At 39.2% G+C, this 21,845-nt stretch overlaps 1 protein-coding gene across 3 annotated transcripts in view; it reads left to right on the plus strand.

The window, feature by feature from the left end:
* FXR1 (FMR1 autosomal homolog 1) overlaps positions 1–20,268 on the plus strand; it is a 32,548-nt gene extending 12,280 nt beyond the window's left edge. The window contains exons 3-17 of one of the 3 annotated variants that reach the window (XM_057367076.1): positions 875–968; positions 1,887–1,958; positions 3,626–3,774; positions 4,096–4,189; positions 5,021–5,137; positions 5,238–5,408; positions 8,598–8,676; positions 10,721–10,830; positions 11,477–11,563; positions 12,277–12,484; positions 14,069–14,236; positions 14,894–15,094; positions 15,835–15,915; positions 18,273–18,364; positions 19,256–20,268. In XM_057367076.1, the coding sequence (XP_057223059.1) occupies positions 875–968; positions 1,887–1,958; positions 3,626–3,774; positions 4,096–4,189; positions 5,021–5,137; positions 5,238–5,408; positions 8,598–8,676; positions 10,721–10,830; positions 11,477–11,563; positions 12,277–12,484; positions 14,069–14,236; positions 14,894–15,094; positions 15,835–15,915; positions 18,273–18,364; positions 19,256–19,426 (1,894 nt within the window). In that variant the 3' untranslated portion in view covers positions 19,427–20,268. Of the gene's footprint in view, positions 1–874; positions 969–1,886; positions 1,959–3,625; positions 3,775–4,095; positions 4,190–5,020; positions 5,138–5,237; positions 5,409–8,597; positions 8,677–10,720; positions 10,831–11,476; positions 11,564–12,276; positions 12,485–14,032; positions 14,237–14,893; positions 15,095–15,834; positions 15,916–18,272; positions 18,365–19,255 lie in introns of all 3 variants that reach the window. The other 2 variants (XM_057367074.1, XM_057367077.1) reach the window with 2 other exon arrangements.
* Positions 20,269–21,845: the final 1,577 nt, after the last annotated feature.

The raw sequence follows: 21,845 nt of genomic DNA on the forward strand, positions 1-21,845 counted from the left end.
TTTGAGCCTCCTTTTCTCCAGGCTGAGCCCCTCCTCAGCTGTTCCTTATCAGGTCTGTGCTCCAGATCCTTCACCAGCTTCCTTGCCCTGCTCTGGATGTTTCCAGCACCTCACTAATAATCTTCATGAATTTGCGTTGTTTTTCAAACTATAATTAAAAGAAAAAGCGTATTATGATTACTGTCTGGGTTAAAATTGTTTGATACATCATATCGAGTGTGAGCTGTCTTTTCAGAGAAAACATATAGTATCCATCTTTTCATTTAGAAAGTTGCAGAAGTGCCTTTTGCTGCTTATGCTCAGACTTGTTCCACTAATTTAGGCTGCTCTGTCTGCAGATTATTAGAAGAAAGCAAAGCAAATGACTTGCAGTAATCCTTACTGTTRCAAGTTGGTTCTGATTCTGTCAGTGTCTGATGTGAATCAGATGGCTGGAAAATGGTGGGCATTGTAATGCTTTGACCGATGAAAGTCCCTCAGATACTCTAAATGAACAGGTGTTTTTGAAGGTTCTTTTTCCCTTGGATTTATTTCAACCTGTGTAGAGTCGTCAGTTGGGTTTCTGACTAGGAATAAGGAGCAGCTRATGGTGTTCTATGACATTCACAGAGTAGAAGGGTTTTGTGAAAGCCATTAGTAAAATTTTTCGGTTAATTTAAAATGTTTATCATTAACTATCTTCCCAGATATTCCTTTTGTCTTGACATGATTATTTTGTTGCTTTGCTTATAAGGTTTGYTTTTTTAGCAATAAAGAAATCTACTTGATTATGTGGAAAGAATGAATTTTAATGAAATTCAGAATTCCGAAATGAAAATKAAGAAAACAGTAGGAAAATTTGAGAATTAATGTGTAATGCTTSTTCAACTTCCAGTTGGCAACCAGAGCGCCAGGTGCCCTTCAATGAAGTCAGATTACCACCACCCCCTGATATCAAGAAAGAAATTGGTGAAGGAGATGAGGTGGAGGTGAGTGAATGCTCATGATCTCTCCTGGGCTGTCCATTAAATGATTGKCCATTCCAGTAGTKTTATGTGGTTGTAAGGGCAKTACCAAGCTGAAGGCTTAAAATGGAGCATGTCTCTACACATGGGTTTGTTAGAATTTCAGTGAAGCTGTGACATTTCAGTTTTCACACAGAGCTACCAGTGGAAATTTTTCAAAATCTTAAACTTAAAATAACTGAGAGGGTTTTAATTCTGACACAAAATCTAGGCAGTTTTCTTTTTTTGACCTGGAATGTAAAGTGTTGGAAATCTTTGATATGAAGATGTGATAAAGCTTCTCCAGTAACATGAGTTTTAACCCAGATGAAATGTCTGGTGCAGTCTGTAGGAAATTGGTTGAATTACACTTGTACAGAGAAAGAGTGTTAATTGGGAGTGATGTATGAAATCTAGAAATCAAAATGTGCACATTCTATTCTCTGTTCATTATGGTATCATTAGTGAATTTGTAATTAGTTTAAGTTCTGGGTTATTTTCTTTACTTGTCCTTAAAATCAACCTAATGAGTTTCCTTTCATGAGGATACCTCCATAGTTTTGGGCAACTAATTATGAAAAATTGCAGTATAGGTACTGGGTTTTTCTGTTCCTTTATTTGAACTACATTGCCTTTGTTAGAGGTTATATGTAAAGGGTTATTTTCTTCCTCCTTGCTATTGTAAAATTCATTTAGTCTGCATGCAAATGTCTTTGGCCTGTCAGAAGTGTATGAGGAATAAATGAAACTCAAAGATGAGAAAACTGGGTTTGAGAAGTCCTCTGTTCAATATCCGATCTTGCATTAACTTCTGCATTTGTTTAATAAGGAATATGTAGTCATGTGATGACGTGGTTCATTCCAGTATGTGCTTTCAGTGGTTCTTACTGTTTTGATTTTCAGGTTTATTCTAGGGCAAATGACCAAGAGCCTTGTGGCTGGTGGCTGGCAAAAGTTCGAATGATGAAAGGAGAGGTAAATTATTTTAAAACCTACTGATTTCATGCTTTCGTGTTAATTACAGTAAGTAGGAAGTTCTTTGCAATGAAAACCTCTGAATAAAGTACTACAAATACAAAAATATGACAAAAGAGAATTAGAAGTTGAGACCACYTTAGAAAGACCTTCACTGCATTGCACAGCAGAGGGTGGTGCCCTTAGAGCTGAGCGAGTGACTTCCATTATCAGCTGTTTATTGCTTGGAGAACTGAAGGCACGCACTAGGGCGGGACTCCTAACCAACCTTTGTGGGTTGAGCTTGGTGCTAAAAATGAAATAAAGCACCTCTGGTTAAAGCCTGTTTATACTCCATAAATTAAGCCTGCTGTAGCTGTTGCTGTATGTGGCTGTGGGTTGGTTTTTGTGTATGTGTTTTTACTGAGTGTGGTAGAAGGACACTGCTTGTTTTGCTTTTACGTATGTCAAGTTTTTATTTTACCATAATGAACGGTTGGTTGCAGCTGTTAAGTAACTTGCAGATTCAGACACTTGAGTGTATAGAGCTGTGGCAGTGTTTGACATGGTCTYATTAAAGCTTTTTTCTGTGAAATGACAGCAAGAGAATTAACTTGRTAGTGGGGAGAGTCCTGTGTTTTGATGGCTTCTGCTGTATCAGATTCCTAAAACCAAAGGAAACAGTATGGAGTAAAWACAACTATCCAATTGCTAATGTTTAAAAAAACTGTCAACAAATACCAGCCTCTGTTGAGCTCTATAAGGACAAGGTTGTAGTAAACACATRCCAAAGGGAGATTCTGTGTCTTGGCCCTTGTGAATGAACAGCTTGTTAAGAAAGAGTGACAAACTGATTTAAATGATAGTTTGTCACTTGTGGCTAATACCTTTTCTTAAATGTCACAGAAATTTGAAATTTTGCTTTCAGTTACCGTGCCGTGCTGCTTATTTTCAGAAAAAGTCGTAAAAATAAACTTGTAAATTCTGATTTTAATTTCAGTTTTATCCAATTTTAAATTTTCTAGTTCTTGCAGGAAAAGAAAGTTTTTCATCCTCAGTGTAAGATTGTCAAATCAGYTGTTTTAGGGAATTGTCCCTGCAAAGAACCTCACATGTGTTGGGTGGAAGCATAGGAGTACATTATTGGTAACTTAAATCTTCTTAGTTCTCTTGCCTTCCTAGATTTGCCAGTGTGTGTCAAAAAGATTGAGTTTTTATATTGAATTTGATCTTGATCTYACATGATTCACAGGTAGTTTGCCCATTGAATCAGTGGATTTGCCTTGTTTGTTTGTTTTAAAGTGGTGCAGAGTAGGTATTTCTGTGAAAAACTATTCTCTGTTGGGTATTTTTTAGAATTAGAGCTCCAGCAAACGTTTTGGATTTTGGAACTTGAACTGAATGAATGAAAGTGTTTGAAAGAGATGGGCATCAGAAAAATCAGTTCAATAGGCTGTTGTGGGGGACTGAGACTGTGCTGATTACTGTGCTCTGGCTTCAGTGAGGTAWCACAGGGGTGCTGAAATATGTCCAGGCTCATTTGTGTAGAAATGTATCATTATATCAACTTAGTATTATGCTTTTGTTTATGTATTTATATTTTGTGCTTCGTTGCTGATGCTGGTAATGTTACCATGTCTCTGTTGTTCCTTTCTGAAGTTAACCATTTTTAAAAAAAATTTCCACAGTTTTATGTCATTGAATACGCTGCTTGTGATGCCACTTATAATGAAATTGTCACTTAYGAACGACTCCGACCTGTGAATCAGAACAAAACTGTCAAAAAGAACACCTTCTTCAAGTGCACAGTGGATGTTCCTGAAGACCTGAGAGATGCGTGAGTAGCTCTGCACACTTCAAGAAGGCTTTTACTTACTGGAGAGGGGGAAAAAACGCACTTGGCTTCTATTTTAGCCGATGATTTGCAGGTCCATGAAGAACCTTTAGAGTGGTTATGGCTGCAGTAACTTGTTTAGAAATGACTGACTTAGGACCCCTGCTGAGCTTTGGGGTTGGGGACAGAAGGCAGRTTCTCAGATGGGAACTTTGGGTCTTGGTTTGTTGTCATAAATTAATGAAATGTTCTTGGGTCTGATCACGTTACTACATGTCAGTTTTGATGCAGCTTGTTGAAATAATAATCATTTTATCTCCTTAGGTGTGCTAATGAAAATGCACATAAAGATTTCAAGAAAGCTGTGGGAGCATGTCGAATTTTTTATCATGCGGAAACTGCTCAACTAATAATACTGGTAAATAATTGTTTCTTTGTAAATGGTACATGAATTTCCAGTATATTATTTATAGGAAGTATATAGCCAGTTTTGTGTGTGTGTGTGTGTGTGTGTAAGATGTTAAACTTACCAAGCTATGTAAATTGTGAAAGGTTTAATACCATATTTGTTTAATCTTTGGGGGTAAGGCCTCCAATGCATAGAACCTAAATTTAGGAGCAGCATTGAGTGTCATTGTTTGTATGGCTTTTGTCATTCTCAGCTGAGTTCCATTTCACTGAATTTAGCAGGTGGCTCWGAGCTAAATCATAGCTTCCCCTTCATGCTGTATTACACTGTACAGATTGACCCACAGCTGGGTTTCCACATGGAGAGCTGCACCAGTTCAGTGTAGTCATTAGGGAATTGTTCCCTTAGTTGCTTCTGTGGTGGATTTTCTACTACATAGGCTTGTCTCAGCTTTAGTTTTCTTCATAATTCTATTTACTTAATGTTATCCACTTGAACCTCACTCTGCAGGATTGTTTTGTCCTTGATTATTTCCTTTGCTCTCTTATCACACAGTGACTAGTATGTATATGGTAGAAAGGTATTTGTTTGGGCAACATCAAGGGAAAAGAGTTACTGTGTAATTCAGCAGCAAAGTCTTCTATATAAAACATGCTGTGAGTGAGAACAAATTGTTGTTGGTGCTGAATGTCTCATCCTTTGTTTTGAGGAAGAACAACGTCCATGTTAGTTCTGGAAACTGAGATCATGTTTATGACACARTTCCAATAGGTTCCTGATTTATCCTTTAAACGTGTATTTGCTTGCAAAGCCAAACTTAGGTTCCTCTCTCTTCTGTAGTCTGCCAGTGAAGCAACAGTGAAGCGAGTGAACATCCTCAGTGACATGCACCTGCGCAGCATTCGCACCAAACTCATGCTGATGTCGAGAAAYGAGGAAGCTACAAAACACTTGGAGGTAAAGCCACAGCTTGTGGCTCTTGTTGCTTGACACCGAGCTCAGAGAAGTGCATTACAGTGAGTGCATGTGGATGAGTCTTCCTTTGTTTTCCCCTCAGTGCACAAAGCAGCTTGCTGCAGCATTTCATGARGAGTTTGTAGTCAGAGAAGATTTAATGGGACTTGCTATAGGAACACATGGCAGTAACATACAACAAGCCAGAAAGGTYCCAGGAGTTACAACTATTGAACTTGAGGAGGATACCGGTACTTTCAGAATCTATGGAGAGGTAAGGGAGACACTTCGTATGAATCCTTGGAGCATTTCACTTTATATCTGCTTTTAGAGTGGTGAGAGCTGTACCCAGAATKAAAACAGAAAAGACCTGAATTTTTGTCCGAGTGTCTTTGTGTGTGTTGACACTATGGGAGATTCTACTGCATTTATTTGAAATACAACCCTTTGTTGTAGTGGAGACCTCCATAAGGTGTGTCCTGTCCKAATCACTCTCTGTGCTGATGCATAAGTTCTGTAACTGCACTGTRTATCTCAGGTCAACCTGACAGAAGGATCATTTTCTGCTATTTTACTTGGTCATGGGYTTGTTTTAGGTTCTTCTCTCCTTCGGAACCTTATTAGTTCTTCTCTCCCCCTCCTCTGTTTTTCATATGTGTTCTGCTGTGTGGTGTCTGCATCTCTGACCTAGCCAGGTGTGTTAAACCTGTATCTTCTGCATCTAACCCTTAGATTTTGGCATTTTAATGCTGACTTTGGCAAAATAATGGTTTGCTCCAAGTTAATTCCGTTTGTGTGACTCTTCTGAATCTTCCAACTGCCTTGAAATGTAGCTGGTCTTTGGGCCAAAACARTGATCCATTCAAGAAGCAGAAGGCTAGTGACAAAATGCCACTGTCACCAGGGCCCTGTCAGAACATATTTTGAGAGGGTTTATCCCATGTTACCAGCTCTACAGGTGCCACTGAGTCTCTGATGCTAACACTTCTGGAAATCTGTGGTTGTCTCCTGTTCCAGGAATCTGAGGTCTTGAATTCTGCTCCATCTGTATCAGGAGTGGAACCTGGTTGTGATCCAAGGGTCAGATGAAGTTGATCCTGTAGAGAGGAGGTTAAATTTCTGTACTTTCCAGTATCTCTGAAATTCTGTGTCCTTTTTTTGGAKACCTTAAATGCTTTCAGGGTGGCAGCAGATCTTGATTTCCTACTGCCAGTAAATTGCATCTCAGTTCCTGAGGGAGAATCGGTCAGGTTCAAATGTAGTGGAATGTCCAGTGTATTCCAGTTTTGATCTCTTTCATGTGAAAGATGTGATGGTGGAACTTGTGGAAAGGTTATGACTGTCACCAGCCTCTTACAGAGGTGCACAGCAGTGATTATAAATACCAGATGCCCCCTAAATGAAAATGCCTTTAGACACATCCAGCCTTGTCCTTCATGGAAGTGATAAGTGCTTCTAAAAATGCTAGGCAGCTTAACTATTCCACATGATAAGGGGTTCAGCATCTGGCTACACTTGCCTATTCTTTTTACCTCTTTTCAGCTGCAGTGGGCAGTGTGCCAGGCCCTAATGGCTGAATGCACAGGCAGACAATTTCAGGCTGAGACGTGTGGGAGTAGTGAACCAGTGTTGTTGACATAGCAGTCGCGGTCTGAGGGTTTCCCATAGCTGATGTTTTGCATACAAATAAAAAGTTCMCTTGCTCAGGGCCAGACTCTTTGAGGGAAAAAACATGAAGATAAATTTTAAAGCTGTGTGGAAACTGTATGGCATRCTGTTTATACTTTTATCCCTGTCTGGTCAAGTCTGTTTTGGTTTCAAGACCCTTTCCTTGTTGCCTGAACTTTTGATTGTGTTGCTGGTACAGAAGACAGGCCTGTGAACTTCAGAGCTTGGACAGTGTAGCTTGGACTAGGCAAGGAAACTTGGGCTTCCCGGAGATGGAGAGCCATGTCAGAAATAGAAAAGTTCCTCTTAGACCTTCATTACTGTCAGCGTGGAATTGCAGTYAATTCTTGTGCAATTCTAACACTGGTAGGTATAATGCTGAGTTTAGAAAAACACCCTGCATTTAATTTTTCTATTAAAGACTCTTGGTAGCATGGACATGTCTTGATTGTACGGGCTGTGGTCTGAAGTAACGAGCATTCACTGGATGTGTAGGCTGTAATTCACAGTTAACAAAGGTAGTTGCTAGTAACTGGAATCCTTTGAGGTCTTTAATCCATGTTCCTCTACAAGGAACTSAGAACACATTGTCTGAGTCAGCTTTATGTGCTCACTCATGTTGGGGTGTGAATGAGCTACACGGGTTGTACTCACGCAAAAATCCYGAGTGCTCGTGACAAGTGTAGAGAGGCTTACGGGTGCACTGGAGAGCCCCAGCTCTGGCAGCTGTATATCTTCTTATCTTGACTCTGCTTCTCTAAATGTATTCACTGTTCCTTCACCTTTTTTTGGGTATCAATAGATAAACATACCTGAGGCAGGAAGTCTGGTTAATTGGGTCTATTTGTAGAATTCATTTCGGATGAAAAATTGCTAATGTGTGTTAAGTTTGTATCATTTGAGCACTTTCCCTGAAAATGCAGCATAACCTCTGCTCCTCACAGTGGCTTCCTGTTCATCTGTTTCTTGTTCTTTCTTGATCACTGCTTTCATTATCTTGAAATCCAATTTGTCCATGTTTCTTTTGCTATCATTCTGACCTCTGCTAGAAGTAGAGGTTTATACATTTCCTTCTAGGATTTGCCTGATTTGATTAAAAGGTGCAGGAGCTGGTGGTACTCTTATTTCATGTGTGGCCTAAAAATGACAGATGAAAGGGCTGAGGCATTAGTGTAAAATGGAAATTGTGCTCAGAAGCTGTTACTGACTAGATGCTGATATTCCTTCYTTAGTTCTACATTTCTGCTGTTGCTGATGTGAAGCGTTGTTTCTTGTTTCAGTGTCTCTGTACCCTCAAATAACTCAGCTGATTTCTGTAATTTAAAAACTGTAAGAAAGCTGTAAGAGAGCATTTACAGGAGTTCTCCCCAGTAACCAGAGCCACTGTCCTATCTTGGAAAGCATTGTAGATGAATTGTGGCCAGAAACCAGCATTCTGGAAAGAGAGTGCCCTGGTTGTACATCACTTGCAGTGTTTGCTCAAAGCCCCAYCCAACCTGGCCTTTGAACACTTTGAGGGATGGGGCATCCATTTTKATACCTCAAAACATCTTGAAATAASATGAAAAAAATGTTCTATTCACTACTGATGCTTTGCTTTTCTACTGAATTTTGTCTCTGGGCATTTTACTCAATTATTCCTTTATCATTTAGTTCAAAACTATATTAATTTTGTCTCTATTCTTCTCTTTTTGAAAATAAGTTTGTTTGGAAGACTTGCAGCTGTTGCTACAAGGTTTTGTTTTTAACATGCTATATTCACAAATAAATTCCATTTTTTTAAATTCATTTCCAGACTGCTGATGCAGTAAAAAAGGCCAGAAGTTACTTGGAATTTGTGGAGGAYTTTATTCAAGTTCCCAGAAATCTTGTTGGTATGTAATACTGCTAAAACTTGAAAAGTTGGGGAAAGGGAGCCTAATCAGCACAACTTTGTGAAGAGGATTTAGGTGCCAGTACAATATTTGATTTCTTCACTTAGTAGAAAGTGATTAATTTTTTAAAACTCTATGTATCAGAGAATTATTATGAAGTTGGATATACTGTTGCTGCATAATACTTTGTCAGGATTTTAACACTTAAACTGACTTGATTATGGACTTGTACCATATAACTTAGTGGTAATACTTGAAGTCCATATTCTGGTGAAAAATACRCTTTACTAAATTGACTGCTTAAAAGTGCTGAAACAAAATTTAATCTGGAAATACTCCAGCTGAGTTAAAAGAATGACATGAGACAGTTCTCTTGTTACTGCTCGCTCCTGGGCTGAGGTGTGTCAGAGGTGGTGGTTGGATGCTGGTGAGCTCCTGTATAAATCAGCAGTGCTCATAGGTCTCATYCTCGGTCTCAAAATAGACATTTTTCCATGTTTATGAAGGTGTAGTATAGTCTCTTAGGTTCTGTATTAAAAGCCACCTAACAGTGCATGTTCCACTGCAAGACACAAACATGTCTTCCCCTAGTCCAGTTTTTACTGGGAACTTTTTTCCTCTCCCCTCATTTTACTTTATCCTGCCTTTTACTCAAGTCTGGCAGCTCCCTGCTCTGCATGCCCAGCTTGTGGGCAGTGTGGGCATGGAGGAGTTAGAGTTGCAGGTGTTGTACCTGATTGAACAGCTTGGATTAGCCAGAGAAGAAATTAAAATSTGGGCTTTAACTTCCTGTGGTTTGGGGATTGCAGACTGCATATTAGAAATGACATAATTTAAATAATTCATTTGCAAGATCTTAAAACTTAGACTTTCAAGGTTTTAGAACTTGTCTAGATTAAGGTGTAATGGGGTTTCATTTGTTCATTTGGGTGTTGTATTCTTTTAATAGGTCTTGTGCAAATTGTGTATTTGATGCAAATTGTCTCATCTACCTAATGTTAAAGCTTACATTAACATTCAACAAATTAATCACTAGTTTGTAGATGAACACATTTTTTTTCTGCAATCATATTCAATAAATCTAATTAGTCCAGGGAATTTTGCTAAACCTGATGTTCTACAACTTGAGTTTTGGGGAGCTTTTGGAGAACATTGATTAATGTGAACATACCCCACATAAGAATCAGGGCAGAAGTCACAGCAGTGTGTTTAACTGAAAATGCTGCTGCTAAACAATTACAGTGCCCGTTTCTGATGAWGGCAAGTGTGGGCACACAGGTAAGCAGACAGACACTTGGCTACAGTTGAAGAAACACAGCTTAACAGAAGTGTAGTGCTCATCAGTGACCCCAGTACAGAAAGACAAAMCCCCAAACCTGCTGAGCTGTTGGAATGGTTGAGAAAGGGAAACAAATTTTTAGTACTTTTTACATGTTACTTTGTATCATGTTATTTGCTGTAAAGAGCATTCCTTATGGAGTGCTCTGTCACACAGTTCTGGCTTTTAGCCTTCAAGTTACTCTGCYTTCCTTTGCTCATAATTTAAATATTGTTAAATGCCTGATATCTAGCTGGATRAAGAAATGTTTCCCACAAAACCTTAGTCTGAGAGCTAAAATCTTAGTGAGGGAGCCAAGGAGTCATTGTTTTTGAGATTTAAATATACAATTTCTGAAGAACCTTTTGGTTTAGATCCTGTGCATGATCTCAAAATAGGTATTTTAAAGGTAATATGGAAAGCATTGGTCATGCACAAATATGTTGTAAAGGCAAAATTAATCTTTAGGAAACAACTATGTATTATTTTACTTAYGCCATTTTACTTTTGGTTTAGTTCTATTAGAAGCTTGTGTGCAGTGGTGTTTTTCATCACTCCTTGTTACTCTGTTGCAGATACAAAGAGAGTTTAATTTTGGAAATTTTCACCTGTTTTCTCTGACATGGTGTGGGGTATTCTTTAGGGATTTTTATGCATAAGATATCTGTAAAYATATTAAAATACTTTGCACACCGGTGCAAAATTAATCATTCTTGCCCTCTAAAGGAAAAGTTATTGGAAAAAACGGAAAAGTGATTCAGGAGATTGTAGACAAGTCTGGAGTCGTCAGGGTGAGAATTGAAGGAGACAATGAAAATAAGCTGCCCCGTGAAGACGTAAGTACTCTTTTTCCTGCTGTGACTAGGTTTTTATTTTCCAACCCAATTTTATTTCAAAATGTGTGGATATAGTGAGCATTATTTTTAAACTGACATCTTGCAGTAGATTTTATATGAGTAGTTAATTGAAGCAAGATTTTTTGCTGCTGAAGTAAGACTTTTTTTTTTTTACTTTCTCCTGTATGTAGTTTGGCTACATAGCTAATTTGGGATTGATAATGTTAATAGTATCCACACATCTTAAATAGATAAGAACAAAAGGTAAAATCCTATAAAGATGCTYGWTCTTGCGAAGTTTGCTTTAGGAACYACCAGGCACTTCTTGGTTAACTCTGGATACTTCTACACACCTGCTGTGATAAACACACACAGCATGTATTGCATGGGGGAAGATAAACACAGGATGTCAGCTTACCTCAGCTCCAGARCAGGTTGTTGGGAAAGCTGGACAGTCTGAAGCCCCTGCTGTCACCCCAGCCTGAGCTATTTCTAGTGTGTCTTTRCAGCCTAAGGCTCAGTTACTGCCTTTGTTCAGCTCCCTTTTGTAATTTAAAACAGATCTCTTTATATAATTTAAACAGAAAGCATTATTTCAGTGATAATGTTCTTCCTGATAAAAAGCTTTGATGCTGTGTTTCTGTAGGGAATGGTACCATTTGTATTTGTGGGTACTAAAGAAAGCATCGGGAACGTCCAAGTTCTGTTGGAATATCACATCGCATATCTAAAGGTGAGTGTATTTTGGGGGGAACAATCTGTAGAGGAAACTTGGGTTGAAGTAAGAGAATTTTTGAGCAACAGCTTTGGTGGGATTTGCAGTTGATAAACTGTTCCTCTGTATATCAGGATTGAAAGCTTGGTGCTTTGAGCCCACCCCTTGCCCATGGGTATCGTGGGGCTGTAAATACCTTGTCATGGTTACTTAGTGCTGTTGGGGTGGAAAGAATCAGACTGTAAAGAGCAGTGGTTTAAGKGGCATTTGGGAACTAACACACAATTTTTTTGTCTGTGTTCTGCTGTTCTCAGGTTAGTGCTCTGTTGGGGTAGAATGGGATTTCTAATAGTAACACTCTAGTATTAGAAGGATTTTCTGTTTGGATTGGTTTGCTTTGTGGTGTTAACAGAGAGAATGAATTTGAATTGTGATCTCTTGTCAGTTTGCTTTTTTTCCTATATTGTACTGAATTTTGCTGAATTGTACTTAAGAAAGGTAGTAGCAATCTTAAAGCCAAGCTTTCTGTATTGTGGTGAAAGAGAAAGTTTATAGATCTCTTCCAAAACTTGGAGATAACAAAATTCAAGATGAGCTATTTGTAGTCAYCTTCAAGGTGGCATTAACTCCTATAGGAATGTTTGTTCTCAAGATGCTTGGGTGGGCCATGATGATTTGTGAATGACACTTATCAGCAATGTTTTCAATGTTTTCTGTTTCATTTTATGTAGGAGGTAGAACAGCTAAGACTGGAAAGGCTCCAAATTGATGAACAATTGCGCCAGATCGGGATGGGCTTCAGGCCTTCCTCTACTCGAGTCCCTGAGAAGGAGAAGGGTTACACCACTGACGAGAGCACCCTGTCCTCAGTGCAAGGCTCCAGATCCTACAGCGGGCGGGGCAGAGGCCGAAGGGGCCCCAATTACACATCTGGCTATGGTGAGTGCTCTTAAGAGAGTCCTCAGCATTCCTTTGAACCAAAAACTGTCTCTGGATTTCTTTGTGTTCAGCATACTTGAGTGAAGATAGGGTTGGAAATTCAGAATTGCCATTTTATTTGTACATAGCTCAAGATACCTCTATTTGCAGTCTTGAAGTTTTAAAACTGAAAAAATTAACAAAACAAGCCCTGGGCACATATTGTCCTTCAGTGTTAGTAGATAACATCATAGAAGCTGGGAAGGARCTAGACATGCTTTTCAGGAGACACAAATTGAAAAAAACCTCTGCAATTAGCATTATGTATTTGGATTGAGGAGAAAAGTTGCTTGTCTGTGGTCATAGCCATCTTAGCAGTGTATTTCTGAAAAGTGAACCAAAATTATTTTAAGTGGAGACAGCAYAAAATCCTGTGAGTTTTTAAATTCAGTCAGGAGCTAACTGGATTTGTTTTAAGGTGTAGTGAGGTATTCTGATAAATTTCTGAATTGAAAAGCATTGTTCAGTTCCTGACAGGTGTGCACATCCCCAGCTCATCCAGCAGCAGCTCCCCAAATGGAGACACTGCATTTTGATACAGACRTGTTTCACAAAGAAGGACAATGTTATTTATTCTATGCAGTAATTTACTGTGGATATCTGCATGTAGCTCATTTCTGTTAAAAGACCTTTTGGGTTTTACAGTCTGCCGTGGCTCTAGCTTCCTGGGATCATGCCATGTGTTAGTCATGTTGATTCTGATGATGGTGTTTGCAACTTCATTTTTTATTGTTTTCCAGTGAACTGACTAAACTGGAAGGAAACTTGTTCACTTTGCTTATATGCACACACTGTGATTTGGAAATTTTTCTTTTTCCTCACAAAATGGCAGGGATCACATTGGTGCCATAAGGGTCTAAAACTTTATCTTCCAGGCTGGTTAGCAGGGGGAGTCCCTGGATGCCCAAAAGGCATAGTMGGTGTTGGGTTTTCAGGTAGTAAAAAGCTGTGGGTTTGGGTAGCTCAGAGATGGCCTGCTATTACAGATGCTGTTAAATATAAACAGTGAAATTGTTCAAGCAGCATTACAGCATCCAGAAGAGGTTGCTTAGCAACAGCCATTGGCTATAAGGTGCAAAGTTGTCCTTGGGAATTTCAGAGAAGTTGCCTAGAAACTGCACCATACGCCTGCAGTGTGTAGACAAAGAGAGGAAACACTGCTTAATCCTTGGTTTATCTGTGTACTGAAATTACAGATTAAGTGATCATTCAGCCCTTATTTCACATGTTAGTACAAACAGACTGATAATCTTATTTTGGTAACTTCTGCTCTGTATTTTATGTGTGCATATATTTTTATAAATATATAAATACAAAAATATATCTATGATTATATACTTGTGTGTGTATTMATATTTTTATATATMTATTTATGTCTTTTATATTTTTTTWAAATRACATACATGTATTCCAGCCAGTGTGGTTGGTTATATTTCTGTGAGGATATGAAACCAGAATATAATCCAAAAATTTTATTGATTTCCAACTTTCTTTTCCTTCTCATACAAGGTACAAACTCTGAGCTCTCTAATCCCTCTGAAACAGAATCTGAGAGAAAAGATGAACTTAGTGACTGGTCCTTGGCAGGAGAAGATGACCGAGAGAGCAGGCACCAGCGTGACAACAGACGACGTCCTGGGGGTCGAGGACGTAGCATGTCTGGAGGTCGTGGGCGCGGGGGACCTCGTGGTGGAAAGTCATCCATTAGCTCTGGTACTGTGTTCCAGAGGGGTTTTGAATTGAGGTTTTCTTCCTGGCCATTTCTCCTACTTTTTTTTTAATACTCTATTCTTACATTATGAACTTAATACCCTTGGGATTTCAGTGCAGYTGTGTGATAGTTGTATCATAACACTGTGGTTTAGATTTTTGATTGTTTTCTGTTCAGAGTGATCTTAATTTCCTTCCTCTACTTCTCACACATAATATTGTTATTAGCRAAGTTGATAAATCTTGGGCATGTTGCCTATGGCTGCCTTCTGAGTTAAACTTATGTTTAGATACAGAATGAGAGAAGAAATCATTGATTGCGAGTTAGGTTTTATCAGAATCTGTGTTAACATTAACACTGTAACAGTGTCAGAAGTACCATCAGAAAGATGTGTTTTATATATTTAACAGTTTTGAGTAAATGTTACCTGGGAGATCTTTGTGGTGAAACAGTGCAAGTGYCTGTTGTGGTGCCCCAGAATTGTTACTGTTGGTTTAGACTCAGGATCCAGTTTGAAATCAAGTAGTGCAGGTCTGTGTGTTACACCTTGGCTTAAGGTTGCTTTATATTTCAAAACTTTCCACCAGGGCTGTAATCAGTCTGAAAATGAAGGTACCTATCACTACAGTATCTTAGATGGACATTTTCTGTTTATTTAGTKCTTAAAGACCCGGACAGCAACCCTTACAGCTTGCTGGACAACACGGAGTCAGACCAGACTGTGGACACYGATGCCAGCGAGTCCCACCACAGCAGCAACCGCCGCAGGAGGTCACGCCGACGAAGGACTGATGAAGATGCTGTTCTTATGGATGGAATGACAGAGTCTGATACAGCTTCTGTTAATGAGAATGGTTTAGGTATGTAAATGGTTGGATGGTAGTCCCAGAGCAAGCTAAGAAAATAATGTGTTGTCCCTGTAAGTGTAGTGAAGCCCTTGTTTGTTTTTGTAAGTGATGAATCGTTGTTCTGTTCAAGGTTGCTGTCTGATTAAAGAAAGACTTTCTCCGTGGCTGTGCCATGGAGTCTTCTGTTTACTGAGCTCCACTAGCCTTTTCATGTGCCTTTTTTGTAAAAACTGTCTGATGGAGACACCAAAGACTTGACTTGTTGTTTCCTATTGGTACTGCTGCTTTGATAGAAACAGTACTGTCGGATCAACGTTCTGTTTTGTCCTTGGTAACCTCAGTCTGGGTGTGGGAAAGCTCCTTAAGTAGCTGTTAATTTGTTTCTACCAGCTTCTACTTAAGAACTTTCCCTCAGTAAATTCTCTCGATACTCACTGGGACAAGAATACAGTCTGTTGCTTAATGTAGAAAAGAAATCTGGGTTATGTTGCTAAAATTTGACATATGGTTACTTAATAAATGAAATCTGAGGTCATTAAGCATGTGCCTTAATGTTTTAATGAACCAAGAACAAAAAGTAAAATCTAGCTTTTGTGTTACTGTGTATGCTTTCAGTATAAAATTTTCTTCTAGCTTTTCTGTCTTTAGTCTGTCTTTAACAGAAGCAATTTTAAATGCCCCATTCTGAAACTGCTGAAGAATTTATTTATTTTATGATCAGAAATAGTTCATTATAAACTTTGCAATTGCAGATGATAGTGACAAAAAACCCCAGCGACGCAATCGTAGCCGCAGGCGTCGCTTCAGGGGTCAGGCAGAAGATAGACAGCCAGGTAATTCGAGTGGAGCTGTGGGTAATCTCAGGTCAAAAGCATGAGAGAATGTTGTGTCTGCTGTTTTACATAGAGCTGCATAATATCAAAAGGTTACTCAATAACTAATAAGACTACTAGATAAAGATAAAAGACATTTCTTCTACTAGGAGAACTTCTAAAATCTGTCTAATGAAACTAATTGATGTCTAACTTTTTGCTTGGACATACGAGTTAYGCTTCTGATCCAGTTCTCACTGAAGTCAATGGCCAAAGCGCTGTTGAGTTCTGTGGTCCGGGATCATGACAAACATGAAGGTTCATGGTCTGCACTCGCTGCATCTGTGCGCTTGCACTGACTGGGACACAACCTTTTCAGCACTGGCTGAGCAGCAGTGTTGGAGGGGCAGGATGTGGATCCTGGCAGAGCTCARGGAGGGAACTCGCGTGGGGTTTGCCAGCCCCACACCTGCATCACACTGCTGCTCTCAGTCCTTGGCTGTCGGGAATAGTTTAAGTCATCTGCAAATTGAGGGTGGGAAGGAGGAGGAATTTAAGTGAAATTGCATGTTTCCAATTTTTTGTTGTTGTGGCTTGTTGCATTTCTTTTGTGTGTACTAACACTTGAAATGTTAAAGGTGAACTGGCTAATTATCAATACCCTGTGTAGAAAATGCTTGTACATACACGGCRCAGGGTAGTAACAGAAGGTCTTCTAGATTGACAGGTTCAAAATTTCACCCATATGTGTCTTCCTTGTATCTGGTGCTCATACAACATTTGATTAAGAAGAAAAAAATTGTTTATTATGTTAACTAAAACTTGGGGGAAGGAAAAAAATCAAATACCCCACTCTCCTAATACTCAAACCCACACATTTCTTCTCAGCATTCCACTTTTGTAGCAGTGATACAGATCTGTAAAGGGGCAGAAAGAGTTAAAATGATTTCAGGTACACAACTGTTAGTCATTTCTAGAAAACCATGGGAATTCTTTCTAATCTTAAGTATTCTAAGAACGTAACAACATTTCCCAAACAAGATTTCTCTGACATCTTTAAATGCTGTAATAATTTAAAGTCTTCATAAATACCTAATAAGTGTAATTATGACACAATYAATTCTTCCCTTCTTCCCCTCAATACTACCTACTGTACTTCAGTTATTTAGTTGTATAATTTGATTTACATTTATGTTATGGGTCCTTAYACATAGAGGAAGATTAAGAATGCACTGTGTGCACAAAACAGGTTTCCTATTTGCTGATAYTAGAGGAATCGGGTACAGAACCTCATTTTAAAGAAAATGTACTTGCACAAAAACTCCCTTGGCCTTCAAAGTTCTGGAAAGATTCARGTGTAAGAAGTCCAGTTACTGTTGCAGAAAATTAATCTGTTGTAGTTCCCAGTCCGATTTGGAATTTCATGCAGTCATTCCTAAATCCAGAAAAAKAGCTCACCTAAATGCCTGATCCACTAAATACAAATGACTGTACAGGTCCATAGGTAATGCTTGCCAACCCTAATGTGCTGTAGCTCATCAGAGATACAAGTGTATATTTAAAGTTGCAAAGCTCTGTATTCTAAAGATAGAAGGGAGTCTTGGTGTGGTTGCAAGAGGGCAGGATCAGACCAAACCAGGCTACCGAACATGTGCTGAGGTGGTAAGGACAGAGCAGAGAGGCCCTGGCCAGCCCCAGTCAGTGCAGCTGACCCAGCACAGACACGGCTGTGCTGCCCCTGAGCTGGGCTGGCCCACACAGCACCGGCCATGTGCACACACCCCACAACAGCCACACCTGTGCCAGGGCACAGTGCTGGTGGCACGGTGCTGGTGGCACGGTGCTGGTGGCACAGTGCTGGTGGCACTCCCAGTACCTCACGGAGGGCAAGTTCCCCCGCCAGTCGCTTCATGACGTAACAGACATTTTGATGCTGCATCATCGTAAGTGATCCCGTGCTCTGACCCACCRCAGCTCTGGGCACCACTGAACTGCCTTTCATTTCATTAGTGTGAAATTCTTCACTACTCAAGCTAATAAAGCCCCAGTGAAACAGTCTGTTGGGCAAAGAGCCTGTAGCCTAATCTCTTCAAACCTAGTACAGAAARCCCTTCTCCAATAAAATTTGCAATTGGACCAAAATTTCCATTTTATTAAGAGTCCACATTCAGATCATTATCTTACCACCCATTTCAGTGAAAATTGTTTTTAACAACAGACACAAATTGATCCTTGCTGTGTGGTTGATAACCTGTAAGTGTGAAGGCCTTTTGTGAGATGTCTCCCAGTTAGAGCATAACTTGTGCAGAAAAGACATGAAGGTTCATGCTGAATTGACTGCTGATGTGAGCATCACTGTGATTTTTTTCCTTGAACAGTAACAGTAGCTGATTATATATCACGAGCTGAATCTCAAAGTAGACAGAGAAACCCTCCAAAGGAGACAGTAGCCAAAACCAAGAAAGAAACGGTAAGATTTTTTTAATGTGCATTTCCTTTTTTTTCTCCTCCCTTGCAGCAGTAAAGGAATGAAGGCTTCAGTTAGCTTGCCTCATTTGACTACAATGCATTTGAGTTCAAGAATAGATCATTRAAAGCAAAACGAGCCCAGAGTAAGCAGAACTGACAATGACTTGTAGACTGTTATTGCAGATTTTAGGTCTTAATTTTAAAAAATGAAGTCTGTACACATTTTGAAATACTACACTTAGTTAAGCTGCATTATGTAATAACATATGAAAATTCCCCTGGTAAGTCTTGAGAAGTAATCTTCTAAACATTTTAGGGGTAGAGGATACTATGTGGCATTTTAGTGACTTGTATAAACTACTTAAGAACAAATTAATTTTACAAAGATTGTACATTTTTCATCCTTTCTCCCAAAAGTATCAGAGTGGCCTTGCATTATCCTGAAAAATAATCAGAACTGAATAAAGCAGTATTTTTTYGCTTTTAAAGTGACTGTATATTGCCACGTTATGTCTGACTTCAGCTAAGTAAGAAAGAGCAATTAACAAAATGTCATCTTGCTATAGACTTCAAAAGCATTGTAAAACTCAGTTTTTCAGTGAACTCCTTCAAGRGCTTAGACAAATTGAAATTGAAATAAATGAGCATTCTGGGTGTGCTGGGGGTGTGCAGTCCTGGGGTAACGTTGGCATGGTTTCCTCCAAGTGGCTGATAGAGAAATATCCCAAAATGACAAGGTAAGTACTCAGATGCTCTGAATGACAGAATACAGGCACGGACAAACAAGAGGTGTTTTCTTTTGCAAAGCTGCAGTGTGAGCCAGAGGGAAGTTTAGATTACACTCTATATTGGTACTGAATTTTTAATGTTCCCTTGTTCTTGTTTTTGCAAGGCAAAAGATGCGATTGACGAAAACAGCCCTTCTGAAAAGGCAGTGAATGGTCCTGCCACCACCTCTGGGGATGAGCCTTCTAAACTACAGCACAGCCCTGATGAAAAGAAAGTCACTGTTCAGGAGGATGGAAATAATCAGGAAGAAGCAGTGCTGAATGGTGTTTCATAAACTGAAGTTCCTAGTTTACAGTTCTTTTACATTACATTTAAAATAGTGCTTGTATAAGCTTGCCAAAGATAGAATACGGATCGCCAGTCTTGACACCGCACTTTCAGTTCCTCCATTTTGGAATACAGAAAGGGGAGGGATCCTGGAGAAATCATATGTTAAACATACTTTGACACCTACTGTGTTATAAATATATCATCAGATGTGCCTTGAGATAGTATATGTAACATTTAAATAAACAAAATTGCTGGCTATAGGAAATGTTATTTTGTTTTCAAAATACGGCAAAGATGTGAGGGGGATCCCTAACATAATACTCTTTATGAAAGCATTAGCTGCTTTTGTTACATTTTTAATAATATGCAACCACTTCTTCACCTGAGGAATACTAGAAAGAAATGCAGTCTAAAATATTTTGCACTGAAATGTAATTTCTCCATTAGTTTAGTCTGGAAACTGGTCTGTTTTAATACATGTTTTTTAAATGCTGTATGTAGAGGAAAAATCTGCAGACCACTGGAATACATTTGTTAAATTCTCATAATCTGCAGGGATACTGGGTGACATTGGCAGTGACTGTTCTACATTGAGGCTTTGTTTGGTTTATTTATTAAACTGTACAGTATTTAAAAATCAAACATAGCTTTAGTTAACACTAAGCTGAATTAGTCATGTCCATTAAGACATAACCTGAACTACTGAAAAGATCAATTTCCAGAAAGTTTATTCTGTATAAACTACATATGTTAGTCCTTAGTAGAGTATTTTTATTTTTGTTTTGGTTGTTTGATGTGCAATATGTTTTTTTTGTATGCTGGTAGTAAAAGAAAATAAACTTTGATCTTCCATCTGTTGACTGTTTCTATCAAATTAAATTACTATTGACTTTAAGGTTTTCAAGCTGTTAACTAACAATGAAAACTTACTTGTGAGGCAGCTTGAGCCTTTAACTCTTTCRTAAGAGTTTCTAACATGCTGATCTTCCTTTCATTAAGGTGATGATGTCAAACACCAGTTAACAAGTCAAAAACCAGACTCCTTATCTTGGAGAATTGCATAACCTGACTAACATATATAGGAATTAATGCAGATGTYGTTTTTGATAAGTTAAAGCATGACACAACTCCCATCTTTCCAGGCAGGTGAGCCAGAGCAACAAAGCACAAAACAGGTGTGGAAAAGTACCTCAGCTGATGGGGCAGGCACARGAGTGAAGAAAATTTTAAAAACAGGGAAAGAAAAAACAGCTGTGTTTGAGAAGAGTATTTGGCTGGGAAATACTGAAGTACAGAAATRTTCTGCATATGGCATGGAATGTTGCAGACTCCAGAACTGTGCATGGTGGTGTTCCAGCTGTCCTTTATCCTACTTCAAACTCTGCAGCAAAGCAAAATTACTGCTGTGCTGGGGAGGTTGTAAATATTACCTATTTGATCTTCTCTCCTGAAGGCAGAGAACTCTTACCTACCGTTGTTAAACAGCCCAGGACTTGCCCACAGCAGGCAGCATTCACAGGATCAGATGCTTCCAGCAGCACTCTCAAGTCCAGGTTCTGGAATGAAAGCTCTGAATCCCACTGTGTTTATGACCAGTGGGTATTAACTCCCACAGCTGCTGGGCAATGTTTTACCACAGTGGCAGAAACATTGGGAAGACTCTTGGTGTATGACAGAGCTCCCTGCCCCCAGCTGGGATCCTCAGCTGCTGGGGTGTGAGAAGCTTCATGGAGCACAACTCCAGCTCAGATAGCCTCAGTGATTTATGASGAGTTCCTGTTTCCTAATCCCTATAAATGCTAACCACACTAAGTGAGCTCTGGCTTTGTAGTGGACAATAATGTATAAAACTACAGGACTTCTGTTACAAATATGGTGTTTATTAAAAGCTATTAAAATCCATCCAAAACTAAGGTTACYAAAAAAATCTGGGACATTCCAGATCCATCAGTAACACCTAACCAACCTTGTTTTTCACAAGGCAAAGACAAGGGAGTACATTATTTCCTCCACTTTATTTCTCCAGGCAGAGACAACYACACATCTATTCCAGTTCCTCCTGTCCAATAAATCCTCTTGGTTTTTCCATCCCCTGCCCAAAACAGTTCACTGTGCTAATTTTAGCAGATGGAAGAGCAGCAGCGTGAACTTTAAACAAGGCCAGTTCAACAGAAATTAGGTAACAGCATGTGAGTGCACCTGYGCCTGGTAACACACTGGCCACACAAAGTTATTGCTCTCAAGCACTGAAAATATTTCTGAGTGGCAGATTTTGCTGTTTAATAAAGAACAGCTAAGAAAAAATCTTTAAGCCTCACCCCCTCGCATATTTTCCCAAAAAAAAGTGACTAAGTGGGGAGGGAAGTACCTCCCTGGATTTGTATTTCCAGCTTCATTTATATTAAGTCAAAGACTGACATTAG

This window comes from Malurus melanocephalus, unplaced genomic scaffold (assembly GCF_030028575.1).
Source record: "Malurus melanocephalus ecotype Western Australia unplaced genomic scaffold, MMel_1.1 scaffold_75, whole genome shotgun sequence".
NCBI lineage: Eukaryota > Metazoa > Chordata > Aves > Passeriformes > Maluridae > Malurus > Malurus melanocephalus.